Below are 16,525 nucleotides of genomic sequence, written 5' to 3'. Positions count from 1 at the left end.
AACAACTTTCCGAATAGTGTTCTGAATCCCCACATCATCTTCAATCTCCTTGTATATATCATGGAGTTGAATCACGGCTGGAATACTCTGAATACTTCGTGAAAGGCCATCCTCGGCTTTATTCTCAATGCTTGGCTTGTAATATATGTCAAAGTCATACTCAACCAGTCGAGTAAGCCAACATTAGTGTTCCATTGTCACTTCACGTTGTTCCAATAAGAATTTTAGGCTCTTATGATCCGTGTGCACCGCAACTTTCTGCCCAAAGGTAATGTTTCCACTTTTGAATGGCTAGAACAATAGCCATCAGTTCTCGTTCATAAACTAATTTTTGTTGTTCCCGAGCAGATGGACCACAACTGAAATATGCCATTGGTTTCTGTCTTTGCATCAATATCGTTCCTAAGTCAAAACCAGATGCATCTGTTTCCAATACAAATGTTTCAGAACAATCTGGTAATGCTAAAACAGGGGCTGATACCATCGCCTTCTTCAATGTATCAAAGCCATCTGAGCATCATCAGACCGCTGAAACTTATCTCGCTTGAGCAACTCGGTTAACGGTTTTGCTAAGTGACTGTACCCCTTTACAAATCGCCTATAGTATCCAGTCAACCCGAGAAAACCTCTTAAGTCCTTAACAGATCGAGGAGTTGGCCACTTAGACATTGCATCTGTTTTCTTTGGGTCAGTTGCAACACCATTCGCTGATATGATGTGACCAAAATAGTCGACCTCTGCCTGGGCAAATAAGCATTTCTTCCTATTTGCGAAAAGTTGTTGTTCAGCAAAAAATTTCAACACAACTCTCAAATGCTCTTCATGGTCCTCTAAACTCCTGCTTTAGATAAGAATGTCGCCAAAGAAGACTAAGACAAACTTCCTCAGAAAGGCTCGAAAAAATTATTCATCAATGACTGGAAAGTTGCTGGAGCATTTGTCAGGCAAAATGGCATAAGAAACTCGTAATGGCCATCAGGGGTTCTAAATGTTGTTTTCTCGATGTCATCCTCCTTCATTCTAATCTGGTGGTATCCAGAACATAAATCTAGTTTCGAGAAAAAACACAGGACCGTATAACTCATTGAGGAGTTCATCTATCATCGGAATGGGAAATTTTTCTAGAACCGTTGCCCTGTTTAGTGCCCTGTAATCTACACAAAAACGCCATGTAACATCATTCTTCTTCACTAAAAGAACTGGGCTAGAAAACGGGCTAACACTTTGGCGTATGGTTCCAGATTCAAGTATTTCTTGCACCATTCTCTCCATTACCTCTTTGTGAATATGTGGATACCTGTATGGGCACACATTGATTGGTTCTTTATCCTTCAGCAACAAAATCCCGTGTTCCCTTCCACGAACTGGAGGTAATCATGTAGATACTGCAAACACGTCTTCAAACTCTGATAACACGTCTGAAATCAGCGACAGAATCTCTAGACTATGTTGTTCTGCTACCCTTGTATCCTCAAATTCCAATAATACTCCTTTGGATACAATGCGAGGGGTAGGAGAAAGTGTCTTCAAAGATAAACGCTTTGCGTGTAAGCTGGTGTCACCATACAAGGTTATCCACTTATCGCTGTATTTGAAAGAGAACTCCTGCTTCTTCCAGTCGACCTGACAAGTACCCAACGTCTCAAGCCATTGCACACCTAGTATCACATCCACATTTCCCAAATCCAGAGATATGAAGTCTGTAGTAAACTCATATCCTGCCAAGGCGAAAGTTACCTCCGAACAACCATCCAATCCTTTAATCTGTAAGCCATTCCCCAATAATTCGTCTAAAGCTTCAGATTCAGCTACTGACAAGCGTGCTTTTGCCACAGTTTCAGGGGTGATGAAGTTATGTGAAGCACCACTATCCAACATCACTACTACTGTGGTTTTTCCAATAACTCCTAAAACTTTCGTCGTCTTTGGAGATTTAATCCCCAAAAATGCGTTTAGGGACAAATGTCTCAGCTCACCAACTGGTTTTGCTTCTGTATCACTCAATTCAAACATGTTCTCGTCTAATACTTCCACCTCAAAACCATTGAGAACTGTCAGCACTAGTAACTCCTGTTTAGGACACACCTTCTCATGTCCCTTGAACCATTTCGCATCACATATAAAACACAGACCAAACTTCTCTTGAGATCCAGTTCAGCATCTGTAAACTTTTGTCGTGGACGTACTGGTGGTTTAGCAATCAACTGTCCTTCCTTCTGAGCTTGTGTTTCCGTAGCCACAGCTTTGTTTTTGAGAGTATGAACAAACTGTAGTTTCTGGTTAGACACAAAGTTGGAACGGTTGGTGTGAGTAATGTTTCTCGAATATTCCCATCTTTCCTTGATACTTTACCCACCACTTTGCAGAAAACACTGCTCTCCATCTTCAACACTGCTGCAATGTGGTTTGCCAGACCTTTAGGCTCCTTCATTTTAATGACCTCTTTCATTTCCGGAGAGAGTCCATTGTAAAAAATGTCCTTGAGACCTTTATCATCAACCCCATACACTTGCGATGAAAGATCCTCAAACTCAGAAATATTATCACTCACTGATCCCAACTGACGAATTGAGTAGAGACGCTTTCCCGGTTCATCCTCCAACGATTCAGCAAATCGAACCAGCATCTTGGCCTTGAAATCTCTCCAATCTCGAAATCCTTGTCTCTTGCGCATCATCATCATACCTCTCGATTTCAAAGAAACTTTCCACTTCCGCAATCCAAACATACAGAGCAGAGCCATCAAAGAGTGGCATCTCAATTTTCTTCAACAAAATATCCTGATTCCCTAGATCTGAATGACCTGATCGATAACCTAGCGGAAATTCGTTCCGGTTTGTTTCAGAGAAAGAATTTGGTACCTGAAACTGATTTTATGAAGATCCAGGTATCTCCATTGGTCGAACACCTCCGTCAACATTCGGTGGTAGTCTACTTTGCTGGCGAATTGCATCAAGAATCGAATTGAGATTATCGTTCATCTCTGTCATCCTACCTTCCGTCTGTAACTTCAGTTCACAAAGGCGTGTGAAACCTCCGTGAAGAAATTCCAGCTCTTCTCTCATCACCGACATATCGCAATCGCCTCCCTCGCTTCCGAAATCTGATGTTGCTTTCCCTTTCGCAGCTGAATCCATAGCGTTGCTTCGATCGAGTCACTAACGCACCATTTGATAAGAACTGAGATAGGATTCTCAGTGTAAATCTCGTATATTGATGAAGAAGAGAACTACAAAAAATATATGTAGCTGTATCTCTATACACTCATAACGTGTATAACAGAATCCAGCTACACAGCAAATACGTTGTACATACAAACAAATGACATACGTATTCTAATACAGAGTTAGCTATTTATACTATTCACTTCCCGACTCCTCTTCCACCCGGGAAAGCGGCCGATTCGTGCCTCAACTGCACCTTCTGTACCGATTAGTGCCTGTACTTTGTTGCTGTGCCTACACATGCCCAAACTATGCAAAATGTGAATATTCATACCTGAACTCAAATTTTTTTGGCCGATTCATGCATTGACTCTTACTCCGTTAGTCAACTCCGTTAAATTGTTAACGGATCTGACTCATATGCCAAATCCCCGTTGGAACAAGAATATGATGTGACGTCGTTTTGAATAATTCTAAAAAAAAATATGCAGCTTCCAGGAATCGAATCCTAAACTACTCTCATTAATTCAAGCCCAGAAACCAGTAGACCAAATGTACTAATCAATTATCTGTTGCACGCTTAAACAATATAAACAATCGTACACCCATTATTAAAAAAAAAATAATACATTGCGAAGATATCACCATCGCAACTCAGATCGTCAAATACCGACGAATCAGACTTCTTCTTTGATGAATCGTTCGCAAAGCTGTAGGAAGAAGCGAAACTGTGAAATCAGCGACAGAAGAGTTGGTTTAGAGCGCCATCATCCATGGAGGATGCCTTGATTTATACCTCCGGCTTCGTTTCCCTCAACCCAAATCCGATTATTTTTTCCCACTAGAAAACGAAGACGAGATTAATCCTCAGATCTGAGTATACATCGACGAATGCGAGCAAAGTGTCTGATTTTGGTTTTGGAAAAAATAGCTCTCATATTAACACAGACCTCGATGAAGAAGATGAATAATCAATCAGTGGTGTGGGATCGTTTAAATTTTTTAAGCATGCAGTAGATTATCAATTAATTCATTTGGTCTACTGGTTTCTAGGCTTAGTTAAATGGGAATGGTTCAGGGTTCGATTCTTGGAGGTTGCAAGTTTTTTGTTTTTTTTTTTAATTATTCAAAACGACGTAGTATCATATTCTTGTTCCAATGGAGATTCCAGCGTGGTATATGAGTCAGATCCGTTAACAATTTGACGGAGTTGACTAACGGGTTAAGAGTCAATGCATGATTCGGCCAAAAAATTTGAGTTCAGGTATGAATATTCACATTTTACATAGTTCGAGCATGTGTAGGCACAACAACAAAGTACAGGCACTAATCGGTACCAGAAGGTGCAGTTGAGGCACGAATCGGCCGCTTTCCTTCTTCCACGCTCTTGCTTCACGCGCCTTCCTCTTCGCTTAACTCTGTTTAACTCGCCTCACGTATGTATTAAAGGGCCTATCGAAAGCCTTAACCATATCCTCTTTCAATGTGAGTTACTGCAGAAGTATGGGAGCAAGCACCAATAATGGCCCCAACAGGTATAAAACTTCGAACTAACTGTTTTAATCAGAATATGGAATCAATGCAGAGTTTACATAATAACCATAGAAAGGAATTGAGTTTATTACCTTTCACTGGTTGGAAAATCTGGAAGATGAGAAATGATTTACTTTTCAACAATAAGCAATGGTCAATTCCAGATATTATAAATAAATCTCTCATTGATTTCAACTTATGGAAGGAGGCTGTGAGTATGAATCAGTCTCAGCTTGATCTGTCTACTGATGATAGAAGCAATAGCCAGGAGAATCCAAGAAATACATTGGAAACAATACATGATGTTATTAATAGAGCTCATGAATTGTTGCTTTGTGGATGGTTCATGGGTATCTCCGGCCCAGTGTGCAGGAATAGGCTGGGTACTATACAACAAAAACGGTCAACAAGTCCTTCATGGAAAAGCTGCAGTAGAACCGACGAGCACACCGTTAGAAGCAGAAGCTGAGGCGTTGAAGATATCAATGATGCATGTAAAGCGTTTGGGGTCAAAAATGTTACCTTCTGTGGAGATGCATCCAAGCTATTTGAATCCATTGCAAAGTTCTTCGGTGCTCATCATCAACAAGGACAGAGTTTTTCTCCCTTATCAACGTTTTTGCAAGACATTCAATGCCTAGCTGAAAGAAGTGGATGTACTTCTTTTCTTAAATTTCCACGTGATGTAAACAATGTAGCTGATCGTTTAGCTAACAGACTAGGACCAATAATGTAAGTTTTCTAATATCGTGGAACTCTGTAACTGTAACTTAAGTTTTGATCAATAAGAAGGACGACAAAAAAAAGAAGTAATTCCACTATACACAACTAACGTATTAAATATATATTAAAAGATAAAATATTATTAATTTAGTAAAACTAGTTATTCAATATTTATAATTACTCTATAGAAATTTAATCCAATTCATTTTTTTTCCACTAATAATTATTCAGATGTTTGTTATTCTATACTACTAATCAACTCCATCGCACAGAAGCCAAAGAAAAAACTACACGATTAAAATTAGATAAACATTAATCGGTTTGGAGTTTTTATCAAAATTTAGAATCTCGTCTATCTCGTTTTTGTGATTCTATAGAATATTCTATACTAAAAGATTAGTCAAAAGGCATTGAAGAGTGACCTTACGCTTACTTCTACTATTCCATAAACTAACGTTATCCAATTCCTTTAGTTTTGTCCTCCGTATAGTAAGCATGGTCGGCCCACTGAGAATATTACAGCAACAGCTCTTTTCAATTGATTTTCTTACATTACTTGTTGATTTAAAAAAGGTATTAGACGTCCTTGATGAGTATAACCAGTGCTAAAAAAATTTAAGCGGTAGGCGGGTGGGCGGGTTCCGACTAGCGCCTAGATCAAAAATCAGTGATTAATCGCTGATTAATCAATGATTAATTTTTGATTAATTTATATTATAATTAATTTTTAATTATTTATATTAATCTTTTTTAGATGATTTTGGAACTTAAATTCGTTTATATTTGATTTTGATTTGATTTTATTGTAATTTAGTTGAATTGAAATTGTTAATTAAGGATTAAGTCGTTAAAATCGTTAATTGGTAAAGTATTGAATGTGATGTCGTTTTTAATTAGGAAAGAAAATTAATTGGACTGATTTTAGACCAATTTCAGAAAAAAATATAGAAATTTTATTAATAAAGTTGGGTCAATTTCAAAATTTTTGAGATTTTTTGGGTTGATTTTCAAAAGTTAGACGAAAAATTTGTTTTTAAACAGATTTAGGCGGTTTTAGACAGTTCTAAACAATTTTAAACGGTAAAAAAAACGGAAAACAACCTAAAACCGCGGCCTAACACTTAGTCGGAACGGTCATCCATCGCCTAGCATCTAAATAACCGATTAGGCAGCTAAGCGCAGCGACCGAGTTTTTAACAGAAAGTATAACAATATAAATCTATTTAACCTAATTAACAGTTTATTCGCAAAATCTTTTAAGTTATATATATGAACTCTAAAGCCAAATCATTTTAATGTCAAAATAGTCTCAAACTAAACTATAAACCTAAAAACTGAATCAACACATTAGAATAGTAGAATCATAAGCCTAATACGAAAAAAACTGTAACCACCAAAAAAATTTTCAAGGAAATATAATTTTTTTTAACCTGTTTTCTTAGTTTTCGTTTTATAATTTAAAATACAGGCACATTATCAAAATGGAAAAGTATGATCAATTTCGGATTACATTTTTCAAAGGTAAACCTTTTGAGTCATATAATTAAATATTTGATTTAGTAACGTAAAATTAATCAAAATAGTCGGTCGGTCATAGTTCGGACAAACTACCATAAGACCAAAATTGAGAATACCAAAATTAAGACCAAACGGTAAATAGGTCCCACCGACTTTTCTCATGACACGTGTCATTATCACCGCCAATTTCGTTTCACTACAACACGTGTCTTCATAATAACCAATTAGAATATCCCACATGATAACAATAGTAGTATCTGAAGTGGATCCCAGTGACAAGTGACAGATCAACCACCACAGGATCGATTAAAAACCTTGATGAGTCGAACAGTCTAGATACGGACACGTGTCATTATGTAACGTCGTGGCACCAGCTGAATTGAGTGGGTCCCTAAACGAAGCTTCACGCAGCTATACACAACCGTTGAATATCACAATCTTGCTCAAGAACCGTTAGATCAAAATAGTCGGTCCTTATTGTATTATCCGAAGTCATTAGTAATCTAATCTTAAATTAATTAACCAAAAATCACAGACAAAATCCTCTATAAAGCACCAATTCCTCCCACTCAACGATCATCACTCAGACACTCGATATATACAACTCACGATAACAAACACAAAAAGTTTTTCAAATTTATCACTTCCAAAGACAAGATAATGGCACTTGAGATCAACAACAAACTTACCGAACCGGTCTTTGCAGCCACCGCTAACGGCGGAGAAAAGAGGGCTTACGTGGCTTTTCTCGCCGGAAACGGAGACTTCGTGAAAGGAGTGGTGGCTCTTGCTAAAGGGCTAAGGAAAGCTAAGAGCAAGTATCCACTTGTCGTGGCCGTATTACCGGACGTCCCGGAGGATCACCAGAAACAGCTGGTGGAGCAAGGCTGTGTCATAAAAGAGATCGAGCCGGTTTATCCACCGGAAAATCAAACCGATTTTGCCATGGCTTACTATGTTATCAACTACTCTAAGCTTCGTATATGGAAGGTATATATGCATACAAATACGTATATACTTTTCGTTGACATATACTAAAGATAGCGACATAAATAATATCACTTTTATTAGTAAGCTGTTTTGTTGTTAAATAGCAAATTTTGTATTTTATGACCAAAATATTTTTGTTTTCCTGTTTTATCAATTTATTGAAGACTAAAACTCTACTATTTCTGTTTTTTTTTCTTAGAATACATAATTAGTTGATAATGTTATAATGATTTATGAAACTTTAAAATGACACAGTTTTATGGTTTTGTTCAAACATAACACTATAATTTAAATTTTCATAATAACCATAATTCAATATTTAAGTGATTCAAAAATAATTTCTAACAGAGAAAAGCCCCAAATTTAGTTATATTCATTTAGGTTAAACAAGTATTTTTGACACAGCAGTCGATCTTACTTTTGAAATTTTAATCTTAGTGTGCTAAGTTTGGAATAAATGCGAATTTTTTGCTATTTTAGAATATTTTAATTAAAAATACGCCAGATTTTTAATACTAAGTGTGGAGTTTATAATTTATTTTATGGGTTGAGGTTTGAAACTATCGTTTTTGGTTCTGTTTTTAGAGTATAGGATTTATTTTAGTCTTATCTTTTAAAAACAATATGGAATATGTTGTCAAATTTGGTATAGGTTATGGTGTTTTTTTTTTATAACGTTGTCTATTTTTTTCAGCTAAAACTTCTGTTCTCTTTTAATTTCATCTATTTTCATATGCATGTGTACTATATAATAAAAATGAAAAAAACAAATGGATGCAGTTTGTGGAGTACAGCAAGATGATATACTTGGACGGGGACATACAAGTGTTCGAGAATATAGACCACTTGTTTGATCTCCCGAACGGCCACTTCTACGCAGCCAAGGACTGTTTCTGCGAGAAGACATGGAGCCACACGCCACAGTACAAGATCGGTTATTGCCAGCAGTGTCCAGACAAGGTTACATGGCCAGAGGCAGAGCTTGGTCCTAAGCCGCCTTTGTATTTCAACGCCGGTATGTTCGTTTACGAGCCTAACCTCTACACTTATCAAAACCTCTTGGAGACTCTCAAAGTCGTTCCTCCAACCTCATTTGCTGAACAGGTAATTAATTAGAAGAAATGATTAATTCCTTAAGTGTATTTATATACAAACGAAAACATGTGATAATTCATTGTAAATATTTTTGTTATAGGATTTCTTGAACATGTACTTCAAGGACATATACACTCCAATACCAGGAGTTTATAACTTAGTGATGGCTATGCTTTGGAGGCATCCTGAGAATGTAGAGCTTGAGCAAGTCAAAGTTGTTCATTATTGTGCTGCTGGTTCTAAGCCTTGGAGGTGAATTATATTTTGGCAGTACAAAACTAATGCTACAAATTTAACCAAAATGTTTCCTTTTGTCAAAATTAAAAGGGTTAAAAGTTTATTTTAGAAATATATGTGCTTCACAAATAGTTATTAAATATATCTTATTTATTTTTACTAGCATATTTTAGGTAGGTTGTATATACATGTACACGTATGAATCTTTTGTTGGAAAAATGAGTTAGCGTATGAGTGTGAATATTTTTTCCTCGAATTATCATTAATTTGGTAGTAACAAACATAGGCTCTCTAGTTGAAAGTCCTGTTCGATTGTCATTTAAATCCGCTAGTTAAAAGATGGTTATGCCCTGTTCGATTGTACCACTTATATCTGTCAGCTAACAGACGGTTAAACTTGGTTTTGCTGAATTGATTTTTTTCTCTGAAATTTTTTTTATTGTAACTGTATCAGATTCACTGGAAAAGAAGAGAATATGGAGAGAGAGGATATCAAGGTGCTGGTTAAAAAGTGGTGGGACATTTACAACGACAAGTCTCTCGATTACAAGAACGTTATCGGAGAAAAGGGAGGAAATCCCGATCTCCATAAGAAGCAGTTAGTGGAAGCTTTGTCTGAGGCCGGTGTGCTTCAGTACGTCAAAGCTCCATCTGCAGCTTAGAGACCATATGCTCATCAAGCTTTGTTACTACGACTCCTATGACTATCTCACTTTAGTTTGAACCTTGTTTACAGAAACTATATAGTTAAATATATACTATATTGAAAATGTGTTGCAATTTTTATTGGTTCTTTTTTTTTAGAAGGAACAATGTTTCCTGCTATATTGTAAAGTATAGTTACTATACGTGAGAAAACAATATCTAGTGTTTAATTATATCTCGTTTGTGTCTTCTCCAACTGTTAAATATAATCCTTACCGACGACCAAAAAAAAAATATATATATAATCCTTACCAAGTATAAAGCATTTGATCTTGTATGTCTAATGTCTATGTAGACATAAGTAAACACATACCTCACTTTCTCGTCAATTTCTGTTACTGTTCAAATCTCAAATTTACAAGTTTTATCTCTTTATCTTGCCTCCGATATATTTATGAACCCATTGAAAGACCCTTTTTAATATACACTTAGTTATGCGGATACTTGCCTCACACATCTCAGCGGCTGCGACATAGATTTTGGTCTCAAGGATTTGTCATTACCGTGTTTGTCAAGAAAACTGATTGGATCGTCTTGGTTTTGTCAAAGTAATTTGTGGAAGTACTTTATTCATCAGCATAAAAGTATATACATGTACATTAATTACCCTTAAGTTAGTAACTAGCAATGTGGGACAAAACAAATAAATTAGTTAACATTGAGTTAGTAACTATACATGGTTTAATAAGCTCATTATCTCTTAATACTCCCCCTCAAGTTGGAGCATGGAGATCTCGAATGCCCAACTTGCACAAAATTTCTTTAAACGGACGTCCTCCAAGTGCTTTAGTGAAGATATCCACCAACTGTTGAGTAGTAGAAACATGTTGAGTCTGAACAATTCCAGCTTGTATATCATCTCTAATGAAATGACAATCAAGCTCCACATTCTTCGTTCTCTCATAAAACACAAGATTAGCTGCAATATAAAGCGCAGACTGACTGTCACAATATAAATCCATTGGACCAGAATGTGCAATACCCATCATTAACAACACACTCTTTATCCACTTCAACTCTTTCAATGCCAAAACTATAGCTCGGTACTCTGCTTCAGCTGAAGAGCATGATACAATGTCCTGCTTCTTTGAACTCCATGACACAGGAGAATTTCCGAACTGTACTAACATCCACTCAATCATCTCTTCATGATTGGACATCCAGCCCAATCTGAATCACACCAAGCTGTAAGATGAAAATTACAACCAGATTTCAACAAAATTCCCATTCCCAGGCACCCTTTCAAGTAACGAACAACTCTCAATGCAGCCATCCAATGATCCTCTCTTGGCTCATTCATAAATTGAGACAAGATGTGAACTGAGTAGGAAAGATCTGGTCTAGTCGCAGCCAGGTAAATCAACCTTCCAACAAGTCTCCGATACTTCTCTGGATCAGCAAGTATCTTTGTCATCGACCTTTCCAACTGATGATTTTGCTCCATCGGAAACTCTACAGGTCTACCACCAAACAAACCAACATCAGCAATAATATCCAAAGCGTACTTTCTCTGTGATAAGTATATACCCTCTGCATTTCTTGCGACTTCCAATCCAAAAAAATATTTCAATTTCCCAAATCTTTCACATGAAAGCAATTGCTTAAATACGTTTTAAAGTTTTGTATCACCTCGGGAGATCTTCTTGTCCACAAGATCTTCCTATCACCACAAGATCATCCACATACACTAGAATGTGCAAGTGAACTTTATCACGAACTAATGATAAAAGAGAGTAATCAGCCTTACTCTGTGTAAAACCATACCCCAAGAGTGCCTTCGAAAGTTTCGCGAACCAACATCGCGGAGCTTGTTTCAAACCATACAGCGACTTGCGCAAACGACATACCATACCCTTCTTAGAAGCACCAAAACCCTGAGGTACCCTCATAAACACCTCTTCATCCAAATCTCCATGAAGAAACGCATTGTGCACATCCATCTGATGTAGCTCCCAAATTTTCACAGCTGCAACTTGAAGAACCAATCGAACTGTGCTTATCTTTGCTACAGGAGCAAATGTATCAGAATAATCAATCCCTTCTTTTTGAGGGTTCCACATGCCACAAATCTCGCTTTATACCTTTCAATCGAGCCATCTGCATTATACTTAATCATGTAAACCCATTTACACGCAATAACATGCTTACCTGGTGGTAAGTGTTCAATCAACCATGTTTGATTTCGTTCTTGGGCCTCAATCTCCAGTCTAATAGCTTCTCTCCATCGCGGATTTTTCATAGCCTCAGCAAAAATTTTCGGCACAACTCCTTGAGTTATACTACACAGAAATGCCGTGTGTGACACAGAGAATCTTTCACAATTCACATAATTCTCAATACCGTAATCATTCCTCAACTCCTGACTCACAGTGGATGTATTCATTGTAAATGTCGTATTGCACACATAATCACATAACTTGACAGAAGTTTCTTTCTTTCTCATTCCTCTTCCCAAAATTTCTGCTGATGCAGGCCGTTGCACAATTTCGGCCTGTGTCACCGATGCAGGTTCTGTCACTAAAGCAGGCTGCACAGTTTCAGCCTGTGTCTCCGATGCAGGTTCTGTCACTAAAGCAGGCTGCACATTCTCCGACTGTGTAACCGATGGAGGTTCAGTCTGTGGCACTGTAATTCCTAAGATATCACATATTTCGTTTCCTATAATCTGTCTTTCTTCTTCTGCAACCTTGTATGACACAACCAGAGTCTGTGTCATTATATCTCTTGTGAGAGGTTGTATAATTTCTCTTGCCATGGCAGGTTCTATATCGTTAAAACCAACGTAATAACCTCGTATGATCAGAATTAGAAGGCTCATCCAGCTGTGTATTTTTTAGCTCCAAATATGAGAATTGTTCCTCAATAAAAGTGACATCCCGAGAAACAAAGATCTCATGTGTGTCCAAGTCAAATAAGTTCCATCCCTTCTTTGCATAAGGGTATCCTAAAAATACGTATTTTCTGCTTCTACTAGCAAATTAATCCCCATGATGTTTCTGATTGTGAGCATATGCTAAACATCCAAAAACTCGTATCTCACTATAAACAGGAGCTTTCCCAAAGATGATTTCATAAGGAATCTTACCATTGTGTAACACAGAAGGCGTACGATTGATTAGATACGCAGCACTCAAAGCACAATAACTCCAAAGTTCTATTGGTAAATTTGCCTGAAACCTCAACGCTCGTGCGACATTCAGTATATGTTGATGTTTTCGCTCCACTCTCCCTTTTTGTTGAGGAGTTTCCACACACAAAGTTTGATGAATTATCCCTGATGTACGAAAATAAATCTTCATACCTATGAATTCACTACCATTATCAATTCACACGATTTTCACATGTTTCTCAAACTGTCGCTGAATGAGAGCAAAGAAATCTACCATTGTTTTCTGAACTTGTGTTTTATCAGCAAGAAGAAAAACCCACACAGCTCTGGAATAATCATCCACAATAGTTAAGAAATAAGAAGATCCACACACGCTCTGTGTTCGATATGGCCCCCACATATCACAGTGAATCATCTCAAAGCACTCTTTGCTTTTCTCTGTACTCACAAGAAATACATTCTGACACTGCTTTGCTCGGAAACAGACATCACAATCAGAAACACCAACACTCTTTTGATCCACTTCTGGCAATCTCCTAATAACCTTTTCAGAAGCATGTCCCATCCTTTTATGCCAAAGTTCCAAAGATCCCAACTTACTGACCTTCACCACATTCACGATCTTCTGAATACCTTGAAGAAAATACAATCCATCTTTTTTTTCACCCACTGCAATCGGAGTCTGCAAAGCAGGATCCTGTACCCGACACATTTGCTTAGGAAATAACACAATGCAATTCATTGCATCAATAATCTGTGACACGGAGATGAGATTGCACTTGAGTTCCTTGACAAAAAGCACATGTGTCAAAGTTAACTTCTCTGTCAATGCCACACTTTCTTCTCTATCAGCAACCACAACGTTTCCATTAGGCAGACCCACTAAACATGGTGAGACTTTATGCACATCAAAAATACCACTGAACGTACCTGTCATATGGTGGGACACGCCACTATATATAATCTACTCATCTGTATAGGTATTATCACTCACACAAATTGCTATCTGTAATCTCGAATCAAGCCATTGAACAAGCTTATGCCATTGATTTTTCTTGATCCCTGTTACAGCCTGTGCATCATCATGCGACGCCTCAGGCGACGCCTCAGTGTGTGACACACGTTTTTCAGTGTGTAACACACGTTTTTCAGTGTGTAACACATGTTTTGTAAGTTTTCCATACTTCTCCAGCCACCAATCTGGATATCCATATACCTGATAACATGATCTCACATCATGACTATACTTCGAACAATAAGAACACATAACTATTTGACTCTGAAATCTCATATTTTCTGAAACAGGAGAAATCTCCAAAGTTTCTTTACCGAGTAAAGAAAGCTCAAGCACTTATGGCTCTACAGAAATACCGAACTTCGTCGGTCTGAGTTCACCACCAAAACAAAAGAGCAAAACCTCGTCGGTTTGCTTTCCACTAAACCACAACTTATAACAAGAATTTGAATCAAAAGCTAAACCAAAACTTTATGTTGCCTTAGACTCTGAGTCAAGAGCTAGACCAAAACTTTATGTGGTCTTTGGCTCTGATACCATGTCAAAGTAATTTGCGGAAGTACTTTATTCATCAGCCTAAAGGCACATATATATACATGTACATTAGTTACCCTTAAGTTAATAACTAGCAATGTGGGACAAAACAAATAAACTAGTTAACATTGATTTAGTAACTATACATGACCCAATAAGCCCATTATCTCTTAATAGGTTTCGTCAGATTCTCTTTCATTGCTAATCAGACTGGTCCTGAGGGGGAGGATGGATAGAGGGTTTGAAGATGGAAACAAGAGTCTTGTTTATCTCGAAAATCTCTCGTTTAACCCACAAGATTACATGTTCGCATGTGTTTGGCCTCAAAATTGTATCCAAACGTTTTCATGTAGTAACAAACAGTGAACACTATACATTGAAATACGAAAAAAATAAACGACGTTAAGGGAAGAGAGAAGGAGTGGAGGCGAGATTATGGATCTCTTTTGATAATCTATTTCCTTAACTTTTTGAATCATCTGCAGTGTGACGGAAATTTGAGATTCAAGAATCCCAGGATACAATTACACAAACTGTATTCGCTAGAACTCGAATCACGGCTCTAAGGAACTTCTATTCTACTATACTCTTGAGACAAAAGACATTCTGAAACTAAGAAATAGATTGCTGGTGTTTTTCGTAAGAGAGAAAACGTTCTCAGCATGAGAAAAACCAGAAGAGTGTCTCGTGAATATATAGTGGAGGGAAAGAATTAGTTTCTTGGCCAACCATTTTTAGACACTGTAGGAACTGTTATTGACCATGGAAATCGTTCTTTAGTTTTCTTAAATGGACAGGAATAAATTCAATAGAACCATTCCAGATGAAGCTCCAATTCTAAGAGACAAACCAAAGGTGAAGACTTTGAAAAAGAAGAAAACTGAAAACAACAAAACTAAGGGATTGCAACCACTTGCATCTAAGCAATTTGCCACCCAACATTAGTAAGGAGAGAAAAAAGAACCTCAAAGAAGTGATAGAGAGGACAATTTTTTTTTTTAAAAAAATGCAACAATTCTTAGAAAAAGAAAAAAGATTGTGATAGATGAAGGATCTACTATACAAGCTTAAGAGGACTCAAGGGACTTCTATTCCAGAAGACACTTCTTCTTCTCACTCCTAATCTCATCCCAAACATTCTAGTTAAAAGATTTTAAACAAAAACCTTAATGGGAGGTAACCTATTTGGTATGTTTTTTTTTTCTTTTCATTTCATGCATTTTTTATTGATATTTTCTTTTTATGCATTTCAGGGTTTTATAAAACCTGCACATTATTGTATCATTTACTATATACTAATTATGCATTTTGTATCATTTACTAGGAATTAGCCTGCACATTATGCGGGGTAATATTTATAAATTATATTTAAACTTAATTTTAATTCTTTTTGGCTAAATTAAAATTGGTGATAAAAATTATTTGATAAAAAATATAAATAAATAAAATTGATGACAATTAGATAACAAGACATATATAAATATCACACAACCGATATTTATTTATATATATAATAGGACTTTGAGCAAATTTTGTAATGCGGTTTAATTATTAGTAGTTTTTAATTTTGAAAGTGATATGATGTTAATATATATATATATATATATATATATACTTATATACAAACTAACATGAATTAGAATCTAATATATATCTGTAAAATAAGAATTTAATTTTAAATATTTTATTACGGATCAAACTATCATTTTTAGTTAATAAATTTTATAATATGTGTTAATAATGATTATATATAGGATTTTGAAAGTGGACGAATCCATCTACTTAATCAATTTTGCAATTTACTAAAATATTTTCTTGACCAACCTGTAAAAGAAATACAATTTAAATTTTGAAAATATATTTCAGTTTTTTTTTTAAAAAAAATAATTGAATTGATTTCGA

At 36.4% G+C, this 16,525-nt stretch overlaps 2 protein-coding genes across 2 annotated transcripts; one reads left to right on the top strand and one right to left on the bottom strand.

Moving 5' to 3' along the window:
• Positions 1 to 492: 492 nt before the first annotated feature.
• LOC112088510 lies at positions 493 to 2,680 on the bottom strand. The gene is made up of 6 exons (XM_024158822.1): positions 2,357 to 2,680; positions 2,187 to 2,276; positions 1,394 to 2,097; positions 1,129 to 1,297; positions 919 to 1,025; positions 493 to 838 (listed from the first exon to the last, which is right to left on the bottom strand). Exons 1-6 carry the CDS (start codon positions 2,678 to 2,680, stop codon positions 493 to 495), a joined length of 1,740 nt encoding a protein of 579 aa, XP_024014590.1.
• Positions 2,681 to 7,504: 4,824 nt separating this feature from the next.
• Positions 7,505 to 10,140, top strand: LOC18010316 (galactinol synthase 2). The gene is made up of 4 exons (XM_006392344.2): positions 7,505 to 7,928; positions 8,709 to 9,032; positions 9,124 to 9,275; positions 9,715 to 10,140. Exons 1-4 carry the CDS (start codon positions 7,599 to 7,601, stop codon positions 9,920 to 9,922), a joined length of 1,014 nt encoding a protein of 337 aa, XP_006392406.1. The 5' UTR covers positions 7,505 to 7,598; the 3' UTR covers positions 9,923 to 10,140.
• The last annotated feature ends 6,385 nt before the right edge of the window (positions 10,141 to 16,525 follow it).

Source organism: Eutrema salsugineum, unplaced genomic scaffold (assembly GCF_000478725.1).
Source record: "Eutrema salsugineum unplaced genomic scaffold, Eutsalg1_0 scaffold_8, whole genome shotgun sequence".
Lineage (NCBI taxonomy): Eukaryota > Viridiplantae > Streptophyta > Magnoliopsida > Brassicales > Brassicaceae > Eutrema > Eutrema salsugineum.
This window is presented reverse-complemented; position numbering and strand designations above follow the sequence as displayed.

Coding starts and splice junctions, on each gene's coding strand:
- LOC112088510 (XM_024158822.1), bottom strand. CDS start 2,680: ATGATGATGCGCAAGAGACAAGGATTTCGAGATTGGAGAGATTTCAAG. Junction 2,277..2,356: donor GCAGTGTTTTCTGCAAAGTG/GTGGGTAAAGTA, acceptor GTGTCTAACCAG/AAACTACAGTTTGTTCATAC. Junction 839..918: donor AATGCTCCAGCAACTTTCCA/GTCATTGATGAA, acceptor TATCTAAAGCAG/GAGTTTAGAGGACCATGAAG.
- LOC18010316 (XM_006392344.2), top strand. CDS start 7,599: ATGGCACTTGAGATCAACAACAAACTTACCGAACCGGTCTTTGCAGCC. Junction 9,033..9,123: donor CAACCTCATTTGCTGAACAG/GTAATTAATTAG, acceptor TTTTTGTTATAG/GATTTCTTGAACATGTACTT. Junction 9,276..9,714: donor GCTGGTTCTAAGCCTTGGAG/GTGAATTATATT, acceptor TAACTGTATCAG/ATTCACTGGAAAAGAAGAGA.